The 24,731-nt window shown below is 38.0% G+C and overlaps 1 protein-coding gene across 9 annotated transcripts in view; it reads right to left on the bottom strand.

Moving 5' to 3' along the window:
* BEND5 (BEN domain containing 5) overlaps positions 1 to 24,731 on the bottom strand; it is a 952,584-nt gene that overhangs the window by 342,104 nt on the left and 585,749 nt on the right. For 4 of the 9 annotated variants that reach the window (XM_057401790.1, XM_057401791.1, XM_057401793.1 and 1 more), the window contains 5 exons: positions 24,411 to 24,544; positions 22,333 to 22,708; positions 16,046 to 16,194; positions 11,309 to 11,522; positions 7,281 to 7,474 (listed from right to left, as the gene is read on the bottom strand). The exons of 2 other annotated variants lie outside the window; for them this stretch is intronic. In XM_057401790.1, coding sequence (XP_057257773.1) covers positions 7,314 to 7,474; positions 11,309 to 11,522; positions 16,046 to 16,194; positions 22,333 to 22,708; positions 24,411 to 24,544 — 1,034 coding nt within the window. In that variant the 3' untranslated portion in view covers positions 7,281 to 7,313. Of the gene's footprint in view, positions 1 to 7,280; positions 7,475 to 11,308; positions 11,523 to 16,045; positions 16,195 to 22,332; positions 22,709 to 24,410; positions 24,545 to 24,731 lie in introns of those variants that run through there. 3 more of the 9 variants (XM_057401792.1, XM_057401796.1, XM_057401799.1) reach the window with 3 other exon arrangements.

Below are 24,731 nucleotides of genomic sequence, written 5' to 3'. Positions count from 1 at the left end.
GAAAAGATGGATTTAACACTTACTCTAGACTGCTTGGTTCATTAAGCAGCATGCTGCGGTCCAGCCAAGGTTTCTCTTCAGAGAAGCAACCAAGCAAAGCTTTGATGTGTTCTGCAGGGGACATCTCATCGAATGACCCACCAGCAGATACACCAGAGCCTGCAGCCTTTCCACTCATATTTAGGCACTCAACAGCTAAGAACATCCTTCTCAAGAACCGTGCTTAGATCACAGAACTCTGAAATAGCTCTTTCTTCCCTAGATCGACAGGTGGCTGTTTCTCATGTAGTAAATGGAAAAAGGGAGTCCCAAAAGGCAATTTAAAGTCATAAATCAGTATAATCTCTCAAAGCGCCTAATGCTTTTCGTTGTTCATCTGATGGAAATGACATTCCAAGCCTAGGTACTGCAATTAGGGGGGAAACTTCCAGGACACTGAGCCTCTGAAAAAGCATGGGAACCTGCTTTGAGAAATGAGTGTTTTAAAGAGCTATTGCTGAAAGATCTACTTATTCCATCTTACTACTCTGAGACCTTCAATTAAGAGTAAAATTTTCTTTGTTACAATCTATGCTTTGGCTCAGCAAGAAATAAAAGAAGAGAAAATGCTGCTATGTGAAGTCCCTGAACTGCAAAGTCTGCCTTAAGGTGACAGCAATACTACCAGATCTCCTAAGGAAATGCTCTAGCTCAGTGTCACTTATCTCCAGGAATGACAAGCAGGTATTTCACTTCAGAACCCAGCTGACAACTTGGAAGCCAGGAACTGTGAAACGCTTCTCTCTCCTTACCTTTAAGGCAAGCACAGAAGACTGTCTCCCACTTGCAGAAGGAACAGAAACGAAAAAGGAAGACCAAGAAAACAGACAGGTCGGGCTAACATCAGGAAAAGCATCAATTTGTGGATTTACATGGCATAGAGAGATTCACACAGAATAACAGTACATCTATAAACATGCAGCTGTGTAAGCGCACTAGATAGAGGCCCCTGGCTGCATAAGAGAATGCTGGTAATTCTCCCTGTTAAACATCAAATTCTTGGCGTGTGTGTTTGGACTTCTTAATTAATAAAACTTCCCAATGACTGAAACCTTAAGTCAAACCACTTGAGATTTTGCTTTTTGGCTACCGACTTCATCTAAATTGCACGCATTAACTCTCTGTGGGAGGGTGAAAAGGCCTGCATGACCCCTCCGTAACCTGTTGCTAGGTTGCCTGTACCATTAGACACAGGGCTTTGTTCCACATTTGGCTGCTGCTGAGTGGATCTAAGTTACTTATTAAGTTTAGTAAAGCCACAGAGTGAAACTTGCATACATTTATCAGTGTGGCAATAAACAACCTTTGCTGTTCGGGATTATACCCTATTATAATAAGGAGTGTGGTTCCTTTCATCGTGCTCCAAAGCAAAAGCGATGCTCCATCATCACCTACATCTCTGCCCAGCCCCAAATTTTACATCCTCATTCCTGTAAAGAGGTACAGTTTAATGCAGACTTAAGGGTACAGTTGGTCCTGGAAAGATCAAAATGTCCATGCAAACACAAAGAAACCAGCAAGTGTTAAAGTATTCTAACATATGACAAAAAAAGACAAATCAAAAAGTCAAGTCCTGCTTTCAGTAGTTCTAGTTTTCATAGCGTAAGACTTCAAGAAATGGAAACATGGACCACTAACTCGGAGACAGATGCTTTGCCTCTTCCACCTTAATCCTGCTCATTTTGAGAATTATTCTCTAAAGGTACCTCCATAAATCCCACAGAGGACTCCACATGGGAAGACCATGGCGCATCTGGTTCACAGACACAAAACGTCCAAATGGACTACTTTCAAGTATCAGTGGGCTAATACCCCAACTTAAACGTGGAGAAAGATGTCTCCCATAAAACTTCTCTTTGGTATTACATGAAAAATGGAAAAACATGAAAATACTTTTTTTTTTAAATTAAACCACAATTCATTAAGATTTACATAAACATTTGGGAAGACTTTAAAGACATATTTGGGTATGAAAGAAAGAATAAGAAACTCTCCCATGTAAGCTTTTTAAGTCATCTAAGTCTCATGTGGATAGGGCTGGTACCAGTGTGATATGGCACTATCAAGACAAATTCCCTCAACTGCTGTCCTAGTACATTCTTCACATTCAGCAGGGTGAACACCAAAGGGTGTTCACAGCCAATTCTGATAATCAGCCTATCCCATGAAACCTACATCTTTCTCCACTTCAAAAGCATGAAAGCTCATGCTAACTATAAAAGGATACAAAAGCACCAACAAGTATAATTTATCTTGAATCTCACAGGACTTCTAGCAATTGATATACTACAAGAAAAGCCAAGTCACCTCCAGCCTAGACCTCTCTTGGGTGTTCAGCAAATTTTCTGTGACTGTAAATTAAAATCATCAAAACCTAAAATTTAATATGAAAGTACGGAGCCTGATGCATAAAATATATACACTAATAAAGAGTTTAGTTCTAGTAAGGTTTTACTATCAATAAACAAGGAACATAAAGTTGCCATTCTGCTAAATGTGGAGGAAATAATTTCCTTTGCAGGAAGAAGCTGTCTAGTCAGAAGGCGGCACACAAAATAAGTCCTTTAGGCTCAGCTTCTTCCTTTCCTTCCAGACCTACTTTCATCTCTGTTCTGATCCAGCCACAATGCAAGTTTGTCTGATGTCATAGGCAAGCTATCTTCCTCTTTGTGGTAAACAAATGATGTCACAACCACAGGACTGTTGATTTCACCGCAGGACTGAACAACTGGGCTTCTGATGCACAGAAGGGGAGTTATTATTCAAACATAAACAGCAGAAATAATCACAAAAGTAAAGCAAATGAACAGCCAAGTAAATTAATTCCTTTTTGAATCACTGGTCCTGTTTTCCGAGTCCAAATGATTCTCCTTTCCTATTTAGGAAGCCTCAGGGGATGAAAAAGTGTCCAAGATGGTGAAATTAAAAATTAGCTGCTGAGCATGAAACATGCAATGATTGCACTTCATAACATTTTTATTGCCTCAGTGTTGTATGAATCACTTCACACTTCCACAGTGTTACGATGAAAAAAAAAATGACACCAATAAAGTCTAAGCAATTGATGTTATGACTTCATCAATCCAAGACTAAAGGCATGCACAAAATAGCAAATACTTTCCAGAGTATTGAGAGAACTACCACCTCATTCTGTAGAAGCGCAAGTTTCATCTTTCTGTCTTTCTGAAGAGTTGTCACTTCTCATACCAGAAGATGGAATAGTGAAATAATACAATACGGCTCCATGTGACACAACATAGCTGTCCCTTTCAGAAACCAGCCAAATTTGGGTTTCTCGAGAGCTACGAATGCAGCTGATGCCCAGGGAGGCTGCAGATAATACAGAATGCTCCCAATTCTCACGGAACGTCTCCCAAGTTCTCACAGAACATTCTCCCTCCTGTGAGGATTCTGCAAGTATGAAGTTGAATTATCTTTACAATTTCACAAATCCAAAAATGTTCAATCTGTTGCTACTTAAAACTTCCAAGAGAAACATTAATCTATGCTTCAGACAACAAAGCACCATTGTATTAATCTATCAGATACAACATCAAAGGTACGGTGCAAAGAAGTGACCTCCTGCAGGGAGATTGCACCTTCTTCTGACAGTCGTGCTCCATAGCTAACTAAATGCAACCCTAAATTCCTTCTACTTATGGTTCAACTTTGACATGATTAAGTATTTAAGTTTGGCTGTATTAAAAAAATCAATCTCCCATCTCTACATGTAATCATCACTAAATCCAAACTTGTTCTGTAATGATTTTTTTTTTCTTCTCTAATAAATACCAGCTTTCATTTTAGTTGAGTGACTACATGTCTTGACTCAGGTATCAAAATCTTTCCTTTGATATAAAATCATTAAGACAAAATAAAGCCCTTTTTGTTAACTCTAATCTTACTTCCTTGTAATTGTGCCAAAGGCACTTTAATATGTATCAGGTCATGAATATCAGAAATTACAGCTGCAGTGTGTGGCAACAAAGGATCAGATTAGTCATATAACAGTAATACCTTCTTCCTTCTTTGATAATAAAGACGCGAACAGTACGCATTGATCTCTCAGGACAAAAAGTCAGTTCTGATACTTATAAATCCAGGTTCACAGTACAAAGTAATAGCCCTACACAAACCTCAGAACGATGAACGAGGGGTATTACAGGGTGTAATAAAACCTACTTCACTTTATGTCAAAATTCTCTCCTGTCTCATACGATGTACAGGTACAAAGTTAAGCTGGAGTAGGAAAAAGTTAGTAGGCACTGTTTTCACATAGTTTCCTACGGTAGATTCATGGGAGATGCATTTTAAACAAAGGAAAACTATGTACAGGCAGACACAATTATGGAAGAATTAATGTACCAACAAGAACAGCACTGGCCATAAATGTAGTATAACTATATATAATATAGTGAAATGAGATTCAGTTAATTTATAGATCAGTATTTCGATGCAGAAGCTTGAATTTTTTCTTGGGTAATGCTGAAACACATGACAACTGTAGCCTATTTCCTAACTTGAAACAGACACACATGAAAGTCTTATATGGGTTTCATACAGACTCATGGGGAGGCAAAAGACAAGAGTAATGGCCAAATACAAGTTATTCACACACACCTGCTACCCACTACAGAGCCCTCCACACATTGCCTTACAATTACAGTGTATAAAACTGGCTTGTTACAAGTTCCAGCCAAAGATTTAGTTCAAGTCATAGTATAATACCTTTATACTATAGTATATTACCTTTAATACATCTTATTCCTTTACCATAACTCAACAAAGCTTCAGGCAATGCTCACATACACCACCAGTTGCCCAGTCCAAAAGACATCATATCAGACCCCACACTAAAACACTTTAAAGGGAAGTGAACCATTTTGTGACGTCAAATACTTTTGTTGAACTCCACTAAAAACTGTTTGCTGGGCCTGGGCTCACAAACCCCAGGAAGCAATAACAAAGACTTCCAAGGTACCTGTCCCCCAGTGAGAACAGTTAAATTCTCCAGCAATACGCAGCATTAACATCTGATGGGACAGGAAAGCCTTAAAAAGACAATGCTAGTTTTGCAGAAACACACAAAATCACTGATTTTTGGGGTGAGGCTGGAGTCCTAACTCTAATTAAATTCTAATCTGCTTTTCCCAGGTTTCCTAAAACACTGTCTCAAACAGGCTTATCTTCTAAGAACTGCAGCCTGATCTTCTCATTAAAGAATCTGTTACAATGAAAACACATTAGTACTAAAGCCATAAAAGACTGAAGAAATTATGGGCATTTTTCCCCAAATTAGTGGATTGTCCTAGCATCACTTTAAAAACAAACATATCCACAAGTCTGCTTGAAAAGCAGGAACTTGCTGCTTTAAGTGATTCTTCAATGTTATCTCTATTTTGTTCTTTATTCAATAGAAGAATACATGCACTGACATTATAAACACTAATTTTCTATTTAGCATCCCAAATTGGGAAGCATAAACATTTATGCACTTCATTAAACACTACCTAAGAACACTTTGTGATTAACAGGAGACAAGCTAGGCTGTTAAATGCAATTTCAGGGCACACATAAGCCACCGTAAAAAGACACTTCTCCTCTTCTCATCCTTTGCTATGAATGCTCCCTGGCTCCATCCTTTTGCAACCAGGTCTTATGAAATGAACCTTGGAAATCAGAGAGATCCAATGTATCTGTGCAATCACAAGTGCCAGTTCAAGGGAAGGGACGAGAACGCAGGGATGTGAGCAGGGAAAGCAGCGCGTACCTGTTTGGCATAGACTAGATTGGCACACGCCAATCATGAAATTGCACTTTCAAAAGCATAAAACAAACACTTATGTCCTGAATTAAGATATCATTTAAGGACATGTGGTGCACAGGAAGAGACATGTTGTTTTTCTGCATCTCTTTAAGCACGCACTGCAGTTCCAGCACACTTCCTCCTCTCCCCTCCCTTCCTTCAATCCACCACAGCCCTTTAAAGAATCCTTACATTGCTCCTTTCCAAATCACCTATGCACACAGGACACTGAAACAGGTTTAACGTTAGGGTATACCAGTGCTAATAGGAAGATGATAAGAAATGGCATGTCTTTCAAAACTACAGGAAGCAGAATTGAAGCGGTAGAAAAGAAACAAATGCGGATACTCGGGAACAGCCAGCCTGAAAGCAGATAACCACACCTGTGTGCACGAAATAGATGGAAGGTTAACTAAGATCACTAAGATCACAATCCCCCAAATTCATCAGTCCAGGCCCTAAGTTATCTCTACAAATTGTATTTGCAGAATCTTTCATGAAACAAAACGTCAGGTTATTTTCTTTCCCTTACAGACAATAAATTATAATTCAGACAATAGATTATTCCTTATAAATTTGCATCACAATTCTAACTTCAATGTAGAAAATTATTTTTATTTACTTTTGTGCTAAAAGTGTCCATTGTTAAATTATGGACTCAGACAAAGTGGTACTAAATTTTCTGTTATACACAACTTTGCCGTACTGTGGCAATCCTTAATCATTTGAAAATACAAATACACTAAAATATAGTGTTTCAAGAACAGTAATATGGACATACTGAAGAGCTTTGTACCATAACCAGAAATCTGAAAAGTGCCTTCACTCCTGAAAAAGAACTGCTGTTAGATTTATTTAGTTTTTTAATTAAATGTCGATTTTACAGCTTTGGGTTCTTTGTTGTTAAACTGTGATGGCAATGGTGATCTATTTAGAAGATAGTAAGTGAAAAAGAAGCATTCTTCATGTGTTTTTGACCAAATATATTGTTAGAGAGCAAAACAAAGATTTATAAAAACAAGCGATTCAAATTTCAGTTCAGAAAAAACACTTTGTAAAATACAATAACCCCCTTTTCAATAGCAAAGTAGATTCTGTACAGTTCTTCCATCTTAGCCGATGTTTACTGTAGCCTAGATGCACTGACTCCAGTAAAACAAATTGTAGGCAAAATGGGTTGGTGTTTGCAGAATTACAACCTATATACAGAAGTGCAGTTAGCATACTACAACTCATTGCAAAAACCTTTGAAAATTCAGTTTCACTGGCAGTAGACTTACAATGTATCTTACATTATTTAAAAGTAGGTTGCACCATAGAAAGGCTTTTGACAGAAGCGTTCAAAAAATGATTCAGATTATAGGAGAGTAACGCTTCACGTCAGCTTCTCTCATCTGCAGAAATGCCACACAAATAAAAAAACCCAACACTTAAGTAAAACACTAAGATTTTATTAAAAATCCAAAATTTATTGCAAATTGTACTTTGCACTTTCCCTCCTTTCTTCATTTTTACATGACTTGTTGATATCCATTATTTTTTCACAGATGTACTTGTTGACTTTGGAGAGTCTCTGTGCAATTTCAGTTTCATCCACAGTTTCTTGTGCTATTCTATCATATAAACATTCTGGGGAGAAAAAAAAAAAAAAGAAAGAAATGAGCCATTAGGATATTTTTAGAGAAGAATATAGCCCTGCTTTGGGCTAACTAGACAGCACTGAGTAAGCACTGTGTATAACTGTTGCAAGACAACAGAAGCTTTCCTTGATTCATTGGCTATCTTGTCAAGGTCAAGATTTTCCACCAGGCTTGAATCTTTGGCATAGCCAATTTCCAGTTATGCTGTGACTACATTAATAGGTTTTCTATAGAGAAGCAAGGCTAAATCAAGGCTTTTACAGTCTGTCCTGTATGCCTAACATTTTATTTGTCCACAGCTCCACAGCAGATTTAGAATCGTTTCCCAGGTGAATGGTGTCACCAGAACTGTTGTTACCTACAGTTTCCTGTGAGTCACTCCTACCTTCACACCTTCAGGACAGTTAAGTAAATAATAATGGTTAGGAAGAGCAGCAGTAACCAGTAGGAGAAGACATTAACTGAGTTATGTTATTCTTAAAATCTGTTCAAATTACACTGATGTCTGTATCTTTACCAGATGCCCCATCCTGGGCATATTTTGCTTTTATTAGTAGATTATTCAGGGTGAGAAACATCTTCTTGAACATTTGCACAGTACACTTAACTGGAGTACAAAAAGCAAGCAACAGTAATAACTGCACAAGCAACGACAGCAATGAAAGTCGACACAATTCTGCTTCACAGAGTCGGTAGCTGAGTGCCAGAATCCTGCAGAAGCTACTGAAATCAGACATGGTGCAATAAACCCAACTCTTTAGTGTCACACAGGTTTGTTTTTTTTTATTTTCTGGTTTTCATAACCAGAACGACAGTTTTTTGTCATGCAGGCTTCCCAGATTGGTCAAACAAACTCTGCTTTGCTTTGCCTAGTAATCTATTCCAGTAGCCGTCTATTGCTTCACATACAGAAAGCCACAGAGATTAACGCTTAATTAACATGGTTTACAACGTTTCTAAAGAGTCATATTAAAAAGTTATGAAAATTAAGTACTATGCAAGCTTTGTAGTTCATTTAGAAACCTCTCAGAAGTTTTATAAAAGGTTATTTTGCATTAATAAGGTTTATAACAGTGCTCATGCATCATACTTCTTATAATTCCTTTATTACATACCACACAGTAGGTTTTTTTAAGAAGCTAGAGATATCAGACACATTAAGAGCTAATGCTGTTGTTCAAAAACCTATTTTAAATAAGTTAGTCTGTCCACAGAATGATGAGAACATCTAAACCAATGTCAATTTCATGTTGTAAGAGCTACTGAATATAAAAGAAATAACATTAATCGACATGCAGCCTGACAGCTGAAATGCTAATCACCAGTAAACTATGATTTGAAATATACCACCTAAGAGGAGGCACATCACCGAGAACCTGAAGAAACCCAGGGCATTTGTAGGACACAAGCCTGCACTACAGGAATACTCCAGGTTGCAGCAGATACACCTAGTAAGGTGAACTTCCAGTAAAAGACAGGCTATGTTACTAGCTTAGCCACAATGTCAAGCAAGGAATCGCTTGACAGAAATCATTCATCGGCTGTGAATCTTAAAGTCATCTGACCCAGACAGATCCATGATCATCAGTTTCTCCTCTTCCATCTCTATGAAGGACCACAGAAATAGTAGTTTAGTACTCACAGAAGGATGCTGGCTTAGGGGCTCTAAAGAGCGATTTGGGGGTTCTGCTGCTTTTTTAGCTTTACAGAAACATAGAGATACTCCTTCTGACTGGATCAAAGATTCAAGCAGACCTCAAGACTAACAAGGAGCTTTACTTCTTTCTGCCCTGCCCGACCCATTCATTGGCTACATAAACTCTAACTTCCTCACATTTCACTGTCTGTCCACTTGATACTCATTTGTTTTGTTTTCTTCTCCACAACAAATTATTTGATCACTTCCAGCTTTCCAGGAAACACTGCTGGCATGATGGGGCAAGGCGGGCTAACACTGACGCAAACGAAAAAGACATAACAACGTGGATAATCATGGTTATGTGCCACTTAGCACCACTGATACAGGAAGTCTGCCTGCTGCCACCTAAAACACTGGCCATGCAGTAAAACTGGTTCAAGAGAAGACTGTACAGGCCTGAGTCTAACAAACAGAGAATCAAAGACAAGATGGAAAAAACACTGGAAGGAGGAACATGGGAAAACCAGGGTGTGGAACACTAGAATTCAAACGGCGGTCAGGGTTGGAAGCAAAAGTATGACAGAAAACATAGGAAAATGAGGAAATAGGGAAGTGCTGAAATGCTGGCGAGTGTGAAGGTATGGAAGAGAGGGAAGGGCCCCATCTACCTCTCACCATGTACTTCCAAAGTCACTGGAGTCAAAACAAGGGGAGTTAGAAGAAAGCCATCACTTAACTGGCTCAAACAATAGAGAGTGGGCCTGACTGAAGTAGAAGAAACTCTCACATAAGCAATCCTGCCAGCGGTACTGAGGAGCAACAGCCTCCGACAGCAAAACTAAAGAGTTCCCTGCAGTGGGCCAGGGAGAAATAACTCCTTCTTACTGTGCGCTTGTAAGTGTGCATCTGGGTAACCAATTCTCCTTCCCATTAGGAGCTGACAAGGGTAGCGATAGCTACAGTGTGGATTCCTTATGTGGCCAGTACATCATTACCTTGCTTCATGTGTTAGAATTGTACGAAAAGGTCCTGGCCAAAACTGGAAAATCAGCATGAACAGCTTGCACTTCCACATATATTCTCGAAGCAATTAGTAAAAAAAAAAACCACCATGTCTTTTACTCATTTCTTACAAACTCAGAAAGATGACAGGACAAAGATCAGTTTCCAACTTTTCCCCATGCAACACAGACACACGCATACACTCAAAGAGGAATCATGTTTCTTATTTTCAACACGTGGTACTTGCAAGGCAGTTTACAATAGCTCTTAAAAAGTTTGTAGTTAAGAGCACATAGCAACTTAAAACAGGAAACGCAGAATAATGAAGCTCAATCAAATAGGGAGATTTTTTTCAGCCCAATTGCAATTTAGTATGGACGCAAAACCTAGAAATCAAGTTCCAGCATGTATTCCATGAGGAACCAGCTCTGTTCTGCCTTAAAAAGAAGCCTGAAATACCAAGAGAGACAGAAATGAATGCAAAACACAAGCATGATGATACAAGGGGACTGAAATTCACTATTCATTTTAAATAAAGGAGAAGGCCTTCTCTCTCTCAAAGTACTGCATACGTGGACTCAGGCTTGCACGTACTGAAACTGTCATTGCAATTTTTCCTACCAGATTCACACTTCCTGTTCAAATTTCAATTCAAGTGCAACAATTAATTTTTACTATTTCCATTTTCTCCTCTGAAAAGGGCAAAACTATTCTTTCTTGCCTTCGAAGGTATGCCTATTTTCTACAGTCACAGCTATAATGGTTTCTGTGCCTCATGCCAGAGTTAGTTATATTCTGGCTGAAAAAATGTGGTAAAGCTACTCTCAGGCTTGTTAAAAGGAATATATGCATTTAAAAAATCATTATGCTATAAATGAATTCCAGAACAACATGTTGTTCTCCAGGCTGAGAGTCCTGTCCTGCAAGTGATTTAAAGTGATGATCTTCTTGAATCTTACTGAAGTCAATGTACAACTCTTCAGCTGTGAAGGCCTGCACTGTGCACAGCTATTGCAATGTGTTTTACTTTTCCTGTATACCTATGCGCTTCACAACGCAATAGCAATCCGAATTACAGTTTGTAATCAGTTAATTTTATATGAGCTGAAAAGAAGCATCTTTCAACTCAGTGATTAATGGTTAAACTCCAAAGCAGGAAGCAAAAGTTTTCAAATAACCTACCTCTGACAATGCTTAATTTGTGAGGTGAGAGAGGTGGCTTGGGAACGGCATCTTTCTTTTTTTTGGTTGCAACTCCTGTGACACTTCTGTTCTTGAGAACATCTGTTCCCCAAATCATAACCGCTAGATTTTTTGTATACTTTGAATCTCCTTGTGTTACTTGCAGCTGGTGCCATTTCTCCTCATCTACCCAAATTCCACTGCCAAGATGGACCTAGAAGGTAGTAATAATAACAACTTATCTATGGTATGTAGCACACAACAGTATCCAAGTGCTGTAGGAACATTAATATTAGGTACTATAATAACAGTAATTAGGGCTGAACAAATCCATTTTGCCTGATTCTGAAACTTCTCCAACTTTGTGGGTTAGGGAGTTAAAGTCAACCTCTTATATAATATAGTTCCTTTTTGTATTCAATTCTTCTTACTTTTTACTTCCCCCCCCTCCCCCCCATAACCTATCTCCTGAAGGACTATAGTCAGGAAGAGATAGAAGAAGGAAACAGTAAACACATCCAGTATTATAAAGGTATGCACAGCACATAAACCAAGCAGTTGCACCAGCCTAATTCAGGAACAAGATGAAACATTGTCTTTGATATGAAACTTTCCCTTTGGTTGAAACAGTCTTTACCCAGCGTATTTTTGGAGACAGTAGAAAGGAAAATACTTTCTAAGTCATATCCTGTATCTGTGGGCAAAATTCGGCCTGATTGTTTTAAGTAGCTAGAAGGGGAAAAGGGATTTTAAGAGCCCCAGTTTCAGTATAAGCCAAGAGAGACTGGAAGCTTTGTAAAACTTCCAATTCCATTATGAAGTTTGTACACAATAGGCAATCAGTCTATCCAGGTGAATACCGTTTTGTGATAAGGCAATGATCCATTGCTGCAACATCATAAACTTTCCATTATTCACACAATGGGGAGTAAAGATATTTCATTAGATTTTCAAGTGGTAAAGCAAGATAATATGGGAAATGCGGTATGAAGCCATTGTACTCTCTCCAAAAGGAAGCTGCTTGAATCTAGTTGTGCTTATTTGTCTTGCTCAGCACTGACTGTGCTGGGTTGACTCCCACAGAGCTATACCATCTCTCTACCCCAAGATTCCCACTGCTCTAGACTTGCGATGAATGCAGGATGAGACCCTGAGTACCATCCTTAGGCTGCCATTACGTATGTTTGAGCTTCTAGTCCTGATAAACAGGACACCATCAAGCAACAGCAAGGAAAAGAAGTCCACCAGTAATTAGCATGGGCCTGACGTGAGTGCAACAAGGACATGAATGCTGCCTCTGTGGGAAATAACAGAGAATACCTCATACCTTGTATATGTATGCTCCTAATTCCTGGAGCATCCAGGAGTCCATCACCTGAACTATCCCTGCACACAGAATGTTTTGTTCACATGCTGATGAACTTGATTCAGTTGGGCCCACGCTTGCTCATCATCCATAACAAGCTAATGCATGACCTAACTATTCTAATTACTGATATGAGTTCACTGCACTGGAAAGGAAGAAAACAGAACTTACTTTCAGATAATCTGTAAAAGTGCAAAACACAAAAAATATGTATCAGTTAGATTGTTTTATGTAAAATTCAGGTTTCATAATATCTCATCAAATGGAGGTCCTTTTAATAAAAACTGCCTCCTCATGATCAAAAAAAATGAAATCCTGTGAACAAATTCTATGACAAAACTGTATTACAAGACTCTGCTTGCCTTCACTGTTTTGCTCTTAGTTTTTTGTGGTTTTATTCCCTTCATGTGGCATTACATAAAGTGTGCCTGCTACCCATACAGATCTGAAAAGTAACACAGAAGTCCCATTAAATGCAATGAAAATCAGACAAAGCTACTGTAAAATTTTATATACTCGTAATTTTACTGCCTGTATTCAATCAGATACCATTTCTCCTTTAAACAGAAACCTGCTTTAATAATTAATAAGGGCTATAACCCGAAGAAATTTTTTTAGTGCGACTGCATCCTTTAAAAGCAACTAGCTGTTTAAAAACTTAAATAGGAAAATATGAATGCTTTGGCTACCAGCTACTTTATAAGAAACAAATGAGAAGTCTAACTTCCTTAGAGTATAAAACCATAAAGCAAGCTGCCTCTCCAGCAGAATTTTCTAAGCTAAAGGGATTCTAAGAAGCTTTTCACAAGTCCACATGGTATTTAGATTCTGTAACGGGCAGAAATAAAACTTGTAAAAACCACAATATGAACATCCCTGTTTTTCTTTCCTTCTCTTTTGTTAAGCCTCTCTGTAAGTGCTTTAAAAAAATAATAATCACACTCTTTTGGTGCTCTCTACATATTTTATAATACAACTTCAATCAGAGTGAGCAGTCTGCTCAGAAAACAATCACAATTATAATTCAGTTATTTCTGGTTTGATCTTGGAAAAAGTTATCTGTAAAAATGAGTATAAGTTACTTAGAAAATAACTAAGATTAGGAACGTTGTGACATGCCAAATTAGCACGTCTGTATCACAGTAGTTGTAGAGACTGCTGTATTTGATCAAAAATCTGACTCCCCTCTGCTAAAATTAGGGCTTGTCTTCACTGAAGATTTAGTCTCTTAAGCAACTACATTATTCGTTAGCTTTAAATTACTTAAAAGAAAACAACAAATTACAGCAAGTATTTTATTTACGTTTCAGACAGATCATCTCTTCTTTGAACATGCTTCATTTATTTAAAAAGTCATCACTGGTATGAAACACCTATGGGAATGGCAACTACATGACAGACAGCCACAGACAGAGAAATCTTATGTCTCCCTTCTATTTCTAGCAGTGTTATGGCAAGGAATTTAATCTGTCAGTGTCTCAGTTTACCTCTCTGTAACTCAGTACTGTTTCCTATTACTCCCAAAGCTATGGGAAGCTTACTGTACTCCAGATTCAGAAGCCCCTTCCTTCTTGCTGGAAGAGCTGCCCCTGGGCCAGACCCTTGGCTTGATGAAATCAATGGGAACTTTACCACCAATTTCAGCAACTGCAGAATCAACCTTCAAGCACAATGCAACAGAAACAACAGCAAATTCAAAGCAACGCTCACCCCTGTAACTGCGCTAATGTGGACAACGTATCTAAAATGTCTAAAATGTATCTCAGAAGATGAACTATCTTTTTTGTTGGCTTTTTTTATCTTTCTTTTCTTTAAATGAATGCCATAGGCTCTTTTTCAGTAACTCTATTCTCCCTCTGGAGGGGAGAGATTTATCTGCTTTGAAAGAATCCTACTAAGATCAGATCAGATGCCACAAAGGGCAAGATTTCTAAAAACGTATTTCAACTACTCCAGTGGTGCATGTCAATAAAGCAATAATGAAAAAAAGGCATAAATAAGGAAAACTGAGACACCCCACCCCCTCCCCATCACTCAAAACACATTATTAGTTCACATTTCTGGCATCTGAGCTGACTGAAGCCCCAGTAAATAAGCAAATTTAAAGAAAAAATAAAATTACAAAAAGAAAGTTAAAGATATTATTATCTGTAAAGACAGAGAAAACTTCAGCAATGGAAGTGCCAAGAAGGTGGCAGATGAAATAATGATCAAGAAAAGCTGCATACAAATACTAAAGGACGTGCCCTATCCCACAGACCTTAAGCGAAAAAAAAGGAGGTAAACCAAACTCTCACAGCAATATATTCTAAGTTTTCATTGCACAGATATGCACAAAATATACAAGCAAATGACATGTTAAATACATTAGGTGAGAAAAGCTATCTGAACCAAATACCTGTCAACCTGTCACGATTATACTATTTCTCACATACATCTTGTCCCCAACAATTACGTTAAATTCATCTTCAAGAATGACAGACACTTACGCAGTCAATCTCTTAACACAAATCTGAAAAAGTAGTATTTCATGCTATTTCATCAGTAAATCTGCTGTATGACAAGGCTGAAATGGACACTTCTTCCTTCAAGGTTCTCAGGTTATGGTACCAAATGCATATAAATCCTAAGAAACAGGATCTGCATAGGCAATTCTGAAGGACATGGTTTTGTAAAAGAAATGTGATGCTGATTTAGTGGTAATGGCAACAATTATAAAAGCAGGTAGATGAGCAGACAATGTGTTAAACATGCTGAAGTTTGAAGAGCTATCAGTTTGGTGCTGGCAAACTATAGCTACATGGTATTTTACCAACTTTATATAAGTTACTGGAAAGTTGCATTACATTAGGCTCAATTCAGTGGCAATGCTCCTACCAGACTGAAAGGAGCCCATTTTCATTCCAGGGTTCATAATTACCTACTGGACTCAAATTCAAGCAAAACATGAAGGCATCTCTGCATTTTGACTACAGCACATTAAAACATTAAGGACCTTTCAGGCAAAAGTATTTCTGTTAAACAGACTAATGTAACTTTATAATGTGGGCTACTGACTTTGGACTGTATTTGGTGGATTTATTTATGTCACCAACTGAAGACTATGCCAATTTGCTTGTGCAGCATGTATATTTAATATCATATTCTTTGTGTTATCCAGCATTCAATGTTCTCATCACTGAGGATAATGTTCTGTGCTGTTCATGCTTATGTAATTTCATCATTCTCCTCAGCATAATAGCACACCTTTATGACAACTGAGGAAGTCTGTATAAGCTGCTACTGTGCAAAACACCTGAGATCATAATTCCACAAGGAAATCACCTGTTGGACATTTACAAATTAATCATGCTATATTTAATTTAAAATACCTTTCCATTCTCGAGAATATACTTGTCCATTACTGGAACAGGGGCAGGATAGTACGTTGATGTGTTTGCTTCCTCACTGAAGGTCTTCTGTACCTCGGGTTCAGGCTCAATTGGCTCTGGTTTTACTTTTTCAAGCTCAATGGCAGGTCCTAGACAGTTAAGAAAAGAGAGCTGTCTGCTATCCCAGAGAACATGAAATCAATCACTTCATCACCCAGGGTTAGCATAAAATTGCATGTTAGTCATGTTCATTTTAAAGTCAGAAAGAGTCTAAACCAAAATCTTACTTCTGAACACCAATCAATAAAAGCAGGATAAGTAACTCTGCTTTATAAACATCAAAATGTTTAATTTTAATTTAAATGTTTAATTTTATTTTTAAAGCATACAGACAATTACAAATATGGGTAAGATTGCTTCAGTGCACACTACGGAAATTATGCTAAAATGAGACTGAAATTATAAACCAAAAGCAACAATAGTAGTTCTTGAAATAAGAATTACTATATAGTTGCATAGAAACCTGCATAATTTACTGTGCTAATTACACAAGTTATCCATGTAGAACCAGAAATTTGATAGAAATTTGAAATCTGTTTAGATATAACAGAGGTATATTAAAAAGTGATGATCTACAGAAATGCTACAAAGGAAACAGGCTACTTAGCTAAAGTATCATGCACAGGGAGTATCCAAGGTGAAAAAAAAAACACATAAATTAGAATTCTGATTGTCCGACCAATCCAACACATTGTAATAAACAAAACTTAAGCACAGATTAAACAACAGAACACTACTAAGCATGTATTTGAGGCTTCAAAGCAGGATAATTATTTTGTCAGTCATCAACTTTTCAAATTAAGTTTATAAAGTGTTTCTAAAAAGAAGAAGAAAATGAAATATCTTGCGATCTGGATTTCATCATTCCATTCATTGCAGTGGTTACACCAGAAGTCTAGGAACAGGCTATGGTCCCAAGCCTATCATTTCTCTTGATGTCTGTCTCTATGATCATGAGAAGCTCCAGCAGTCACTGAAGTTCCATGCAGGGATGGTGGTTTGTTAACAGCAAGGCTGCCAGCTTAGACCCATGGCACCATGGTAATCAGACACTTGCAAGCACTTTAAGGATAAGCTCACCTGACTGTAAGAACTATATCGTACCTGGTTGGTGCTGAGAGCATTGCAGCACTCTGTAGCCCAACCTTGACACCTTTCAACAAATAAGAATTCAGTAAGCAGGTCACTGTCACGGTTCAGCATCCCTCCTCAGTGTTTGTGCACACAGACCAAGCCCTGAATTGATCTAACTCTGCAAGTCAAGCTGGCACCAGAACTCATGTCTTCAGTCACGTATCTTAAACAGTTCCTGTACCTGGAACAAGCAAAGCATTCATTCCTCCTACTTTGTGCAGTTTCATGTAGAGATTATTATACAGCAATATCAACATTTCCTCCACTGTCAGCACTTGACATTTACCCTATAGATTATTTCTACACCTACATAGCTGGCTAAATGTTCTCAGCTGACTGCCACTTGACACTCAGCAACAAGTAAAAGTTGTCTTGGCAACTCAGACAACCTTATACAGCAGTGCCACCAAAAAAGAGTATCTTAAGAGTCATATGCAATGCAAGCATTGCACAAGTAGAGAAATCACAAAATACACACCCATTGGCATTACAATTTAATAGTAATCTTAATAAGCATGTCTACTATCACACATACACAATGGTACTGCTGAGACAAACTGAACTTCCTAAACTTGAGACTACTAAACTGATTCAGACTAGAGGAAAGACCTGGACTGATTAAACCACCTAAAGCCCACACACATCTTGGTGCGGGCACACCTGAACAAGCAGATGCAGTGATGTAACTGCCAGTGTGAACTTAGGAAGAGATCTTTTAGTTGTTACTTGAAGAAAATATTCTTTAGCCAAGCGCTAGTTTGAGTTTTCTTACACTTTGAAAGTCACCTCGAAGAAGACAGCTAAGTACAACCACCTTCTTCCAAGAAGGAAACGTTGATCTCAGTTTATACGCTTTTACTAGTTGCTATTTAGAAGTCTGATTTGTTTATACTCATATATTGACACAGCTGGGATTTGGTTTCCAGAGTTCCCCAAGAAAAACAGCTGAAGTCCACAATAACCATAGCTCTAAGAAGTCAGGAAAACCTCCGCCGCAATTCATGCTTTACTGCTTGCTTCGAAGTCGCCAACAGATTTTTTTCTTCCCAAAGAGCAATCTAACTAGGTAGTCTTCACAGCTACTTTCACCAACTACTGAGGACAGCATTTTCCACCCTGCATGTTGTGAATTAGATATGCAACCTGCATTAATGCCTCACTGCTAATGGGAATTTGCATGCCCAATTTACCATACATCACACTTTAGAAGTTCCCTCTCTCTGTAGGTCTCATGCTGTGCATCTCACTTTAAAGATGATGAGACATACAAAAATATATGCCACTATCTAAAAACTTAACAGTGATATAGTAAGGATCATAAAAAAATAAAAATAAAGACAATTCTCCAGAATGCAAAAAGGAAACAAATGTTTTATTTCAAATTTTTTCTCCTTCCGACTGTAAAGTTCCCACAATCTCTGAGGGGCCAGCAACTTCAAATGCAGGATGAAGAGGCAGAAGACTTTCCTTCATCACCTCTTTTCCTAAAAAAGCATCTTAGGCTACATGCTACTCAAAAAAAACAGTAAATAAGCTAAAATAAATTAACTGATAAAGTGGTTGACATACATTTGTAAGCAGCAAGCTGTTTTCCACATGGTCTACCAGAATTTGAACAAAAACAGGAGTCTGAGAAGTGGCAACATTATATATATGGTACTTCAAGTACTCACACTTGATAGAAACCTTGGATTTCCGTTACATCAAAAAAGTTAACTCTAGAAAAGCTGAATAATAGTAATTCCTTACATGTGGTGAGACACAAATGGCATTTGTACTCCCTATCCTGATGGCAGTCCCAAAACACCATAAACTGGATCACTGAAATTAAACCGGATTAAGAATAACCACTTGAGGGGCTATGTGCATGTTGATGAATTGGACAGAGCATTGGGTGACAGAGCCTAGTGTGAGGCATCCCTGCCCATGGCAGGGGGGCTGGAACTAGATGATCTTAAGGTCCTTTCCACCTCAAACCATTCTATGACTCTATGAATGAATGTTGATGAATGAAAATTAATATATTGCCTGACTCTGGAGCAACACTACATCTTAACAATACAACATGAAAATGAAGTCTATCATGGGAACAAACGACACCCAAACATTATCCCTGATAAAACTTCACTACTTCTGGCTATGTACAACCATAGCAAACTGCACAGATCTTACCCTGGAGACAATTATTTTTTTTTAAGTTACTGAAATTTTTCTTTTGCAAGAAAAGAATTGGGAATCTAATCCCAAAGCAGGAAAGGGAAAAGTGGCTTTTGACGTACACATTTTTCTGGGAGCTCAGCTGAGGGATTCTGTAAGCAGTTTAACGACCGTCATAACGTTTCCCCACTGCTTTGGTCCCTAGAGCCTTGGTCAAATGCCTGCCTCCTCCAGGAAGAGAATCTGTTGGCCAACAGCGTATCAAAATCATAAAGAAGCTTCATTATATCCACATAGATCAGTACCTATTTTACTACTGTCATCTGCTGCATGTGCTTTCAAGGCACTTTTAAAACAAAGAGCAATTCGGTGTCACCATGTGTAAGATTAAGAACCTCACTCTTCCCACAAGGCTGGCTCAAGTTTAGTAGCAGAGATGAAGGCCTATGTCTCAAGTAGAATACATTGACTTCCAGCTTCTCACTGAAATCAACATGTTGATGGCATATTAGGAGACTGAATACTTGACTGAATGTTAGCTCAAGAGGCTGTTCTATAGCTGATCTGCAAGTTTAAAATGGCAACAGGCACGCATTTCCCACAGCTGCAATTCATCAGCACAAAACAGCTGTCATCTCATGCAAAGAAATCAGAAGTCTCCAAGGTGAAACAGAAATGCAATTAGTTTGCATTAAGTCCAGCCTGCTAGAAGCGGAGCAGAACATAAATTACATGTAATTTGAAACTCTGGGTTTAAGAGATTGCTGCAACAACCGAAGATGAATTTGGGATTTAATCTGTTTTCTGAACAACTTTCAGAGATTACTCACACACCCAAACATAACTCATTTATAAGATGGGAAAGTAAAGACTAAAGAAGTCTTTACATATCTATTTCTTGATTAAAAGTAGCACATTTTCATACCATCATCAGACTCTAATTTATAATGTGCTGAAGACATCTTCCTTTCTAATCATTCCTAAGTTTTGTACTCATCTTTCTAAAATCTGGTTGTTTCTCTCTACTGTTAATAAAGCTACAAGGAAAGGCCAGAGTCATCAGCGGTTAATAGATTTGAGTCTCAGGTAACACACCCTGTGAAGGACACAGCCCATAGGCCCAAATTCTACCTTTGTCATCCATGAAAAGTTCCATACAAATAATAACAACATGGGATTTTTTTCAAAGTTACCTAAAATTCATATTTGTCCAGATAAGTGATTAAAACAACTTGTCTTCAGTGTAATCAAGAACTATTTTCAGTTGTAAATCAGGTGCTAGAAGGATACAGAGGAAATACAAAGGAAATTCAAGCCCAGTATTTAGAGAAGATTCAGCATCTTTTCCAAGGTTATCTGGGTGGGTTTTCTTGTCTTTCCTTTTTCTCTTTCTTTTCTTCTAAGCTTTCTTGACTCAACACAAGTAAAAACAATAAAACAATATATCCTTTCTTAAAGTGAAAGGAATGAGACAGAATTCAGAAGCTGTCTTCGTTTCATTGATGGTCTCACTACTCAAACTGCTGTCAAGTTTACCAACTAAATTGGTATTCACTGTTCAGCCCCATTGCCTACTAACATCTGGCTGGTGCTCCATTCACATAAATTCCAGCTACTTGCAGATGAAGAAACATCCTTCCATCCAAGGAAAATTTTAGAAAGCTCAGTGGAATCTACTGCCAACCACATTGTGTTTTTCAGCCTGTGGAACCCTTGCCTCTTCAGTTTTATTTTAAAACTTAAACTAGAATGTTTATAATAAGCAATGACATTTTAATTATGCACAGTGTAACAATAATGAGCATTCACAATCAGACACCCAGTCTGAATATCAGACGCTACTTCAAGAACCTGGCTCCAAACCTGCAGGCACACCTTAACACATGCTACAGCACAGCACATGCTCTCCCAGGTTCAGGCTGGTACATGAACGTAACTCAGACCCACATGCAAATCACATGCACTCATTCGAGTCAACTAGAAGAGCCAGTACCCAACTTACATGCAAAAATTAAGTTTCCAGATACACAAAGGCAGACGTAAGAAAAAGCATGCTAAGTTCATATGCACAAATTTTAACCAAGTTTCAGTCACCGAGCAAATCTTGAACACAGCAGTACCACATTCTAATAGCAAGTAAATATATATTAGTAAAATATCTGAAGGTATTCCAAGGGTACCATCTTCAATGAAAAGATGAACTTTTTATTTTGTCTTTTTTTCCCATTTATTCCAACATAATGGTTAAATAATTGTTATAAACCAAAACAAATGAGCAATTGACTCAAGATATTTAAAAGTTAAATCCAAATTACACAAACCTGCATTTTGTAACAAGTGCTGATGAACGGGACACTAACAGGAAAAGTTATTTTAATGTTTCTGTAACAATCCATTATTTTTCAGATAGCACGGCTGTTTAAAGCCACTGCTAAGAAGTCAGGAATATATCACATTCTAATGAGCTACTAATGGGAAGAGCGGGCAGAAAATGGAAGGTAACACAGTCTCTTACATAACAATAAACAGACTCCCTAACTGAAAAGAATTGTTTTAGCCCAAATATTCATTCCAGTGCCTTTTCTTTCTTCTCTTTTTTTTCTTCTTTTTAAACTGGAACATATTGGTGTATTTTGCAGATAACGTTTTATTATCTTTTTCAGCATATACTGGAAGGTCAGCGACTCTTTAAAATACAGCTGCTTAAAATGGAACTCTGATTCAACCATACCAACAAAGACCTCTACTATCATTAAAGAAAAACCCAGACGTACATAGCATACAAATTCAACACATATTATACAGCCACAGCAGAAAAACCCTTTTAACATTCAATGTCCAGTTTAACAACTGCTATTCTTCAAATATGTTTCCGTTACTACTGATCACACTTGCAAAATTCATTAAAACTAGTCCCATTTAAGTCCAGCACTTACCACTACCTAGTCTTAGAAGCAGTACATCCTGGAGTCTCCTGTTCAAGTCTCTGAGCTCTTTCATTTCTGACACGAGTGCCCCATACTCCTTTAGCTTCTTTGCCTGTTGCACAAGCTGTCTCCGAGTTCTCTCAAGCTCCTGTTGAATGTGTCTCATTTCTTCTTGTTGCTGTTGGTAACTCCTAAGCAATTCTTCATACAGGATCCGAGGAACTACAGCATCGTCCATATTGTTCATGCCTTCTGAAGACTCCATAAAAGCCTCCTCAGGGCTGGAAGTATTACTGAGACTCATCCCATTTTGTTTTTCAAGGCGAGCAACAACTGCTTCAATGCTTTTGTGTGTTCCTTCACTTTGTTTCCTCCCATCTTGTCTCTGCGTGTGACAATAAAAAAATAAATCAATTAGGAGAGCAGTAAGATGCAATAAAATCCAAATTCTTCAGACTTGGGAACTGTTAATATTCTTGTTTTCCAAAAAAAGCAAGACAAAGTCTGCCTGCAAAAAATGTTTTGCCTAACAGATTCTTGTGGATACACATCATAACTATCACACACATGTAATTCAGCTAGATGCTGAATATATAAACTTCTGAGGCAGTTAAAGGCCTTTTTTCCTGCATTTGTGTAACACCTGCAAGCTCAGTGTATATATAGGTCACTTGATTCCCTATATAAAGATAACAAAATTCTCAAAAAAAAAGTGGCTCTGGATCTCTTTTGCTTTAAAGTTTACCCCTAACATTTAGATTTCTGACAGCAACTGACTTTCTGATAAACAAGGGAAAGAACCAACTATGAGCTATGTTTGTCACCTGTAATGACAGAGATGAAAGTGGCATACTGCTGTTTTGCGAGCAGAGGGCTTGTCCTTCCCACCCTTTAGGAGACAAAACCTTCTCTTACTACTCCTCTAGCACATTCACCCAACTGCCTGATGCAAGTGACTGAGTTAATGCAATCAGCAAGCACTGAAAAGGAACTGAAAAGACAGAAGTTGGACACAGAAATTTATCAGCCACCTCATCTCCCTCATCAGCCGATTCCTTCTATATTAGTACTGCATTGCAGAGGCTTCATGTCCTTTGAACTCTCAGCATAAATTTACCTTCAGTTCCAAACGCTACAAATTAAAGCACACTTCTTTTCTGGGGTCTGGATAGGGCATTAAAACATGACAGTAGGGGTAAAAGTCACCAAGTTTTATTGGCCAAATACGGGAGAAGCATTTGAACTTCCAAGCAAGTGAAAGGAAAGCAAATGTAGCTCATAGGTTAGAGATAAGAAGCTGACACTATCAATTCCCATGCCACAATATCCATAAGTAATGTAGCAGAAAATGAGACTATTTGACGTTATACCTGTCCCATGCATATTCTAAAAGAAAATTAAAAAAAATAAATGCTGTCCCACCATAAAGAAATGTACTAGCATCATTCCTACAGCTGCAAAACACATGAAGCCACAGAGCAGTATTTTATTATGAAGGTTGGCAGACTTTTAAAGAAATCATCTGATATCAAGAAATAAATGCATTTACATAGTGGGTTTCTGGCATCTGGACCTAAAAAGACAACTGGCACTTATAATGGAGGGATGCAGTCCTGTCAGTTGTTCTTCTCACTACTGCTGTAGTTAGGAACCCTCAGCACACCCCTTCCAGTTCCAAACAAGCAGCATGCAATAGGTCACAAGTGCCACCGACAGCAGCTGCTCGACATTCATGTAACTGGTGACTTTTAAGGCATTCTGGGCCAAAGTGGAAGAGCAATTACACTGTGCAGATGGTATACACAGAAAAATGTTTGATTGCACATACAGCAGGTTCTGAAAACCTGTATTCCTGCCCCCAGCTCCCAATTTGACCCAATTTCAGCAAACACAATGTTTTAAGGGGATTAAAAGCAGGCCTGGAATTTTTAAGCTATAGCGTCTGTATATACCCCAAGCACTTCAAAGATAAAATATAAAGAAAAAAAAAAAAAGAGAAAAAAGGAAAAAATATAAAGAAAAGTCAGGAAAAATAATAATAGTAAAAAAAGAAATAAGAATTAAAAAAAAAGGTAAAACTTCAGTACCTTACTGTGTCTAAGCTCCACATCTTCTTCCCCATAATCTGTAACCTCCCCAGCTTCTTCTATGTGATTGAGAGAGAGTTTGGGGATTTTAATTTTCTTCTGCATCACACTGTTCTCAAGGTCAGTTTTGTCCTCTAAAATGTATATTAAAAATAAAATTGTGTTACATTAATCAGTATTCTTACTTCCAAATACTACACGATTTAGGCAAGATCAGTTAAAGAAGAAAACAACCCTCCCATGCTCCAATCCCTTCATAATACTATGATCAAATTAAGGCACAGTAACTCAACTGATGCTCTCTAGAGTTTCAACAGGGGA

This window comes from Pezoporus wallicus, unplaced genomic scaffold (assembly GCF_028554395.1).
Source record: "Pezoporus wallicus isolate ANWC-B61680 ecotype Strahan unplaced genomic scaffold, APGP_CSIRO_Pwel_v1 contig_1035, whole genome shotgun sequence".
In the NCBI taxonomy this organism is placed as follows: Eukaryota; Metazoa; Chordata; class Aves; order Psittaciformes; family Psittacidae; genus Pezoporus; species Pezoporus wallicus.
Note: the sequence above shows the minus strand (reverse complement) of the source record. Positions and strands in the feature narration are given on the sequence as shown.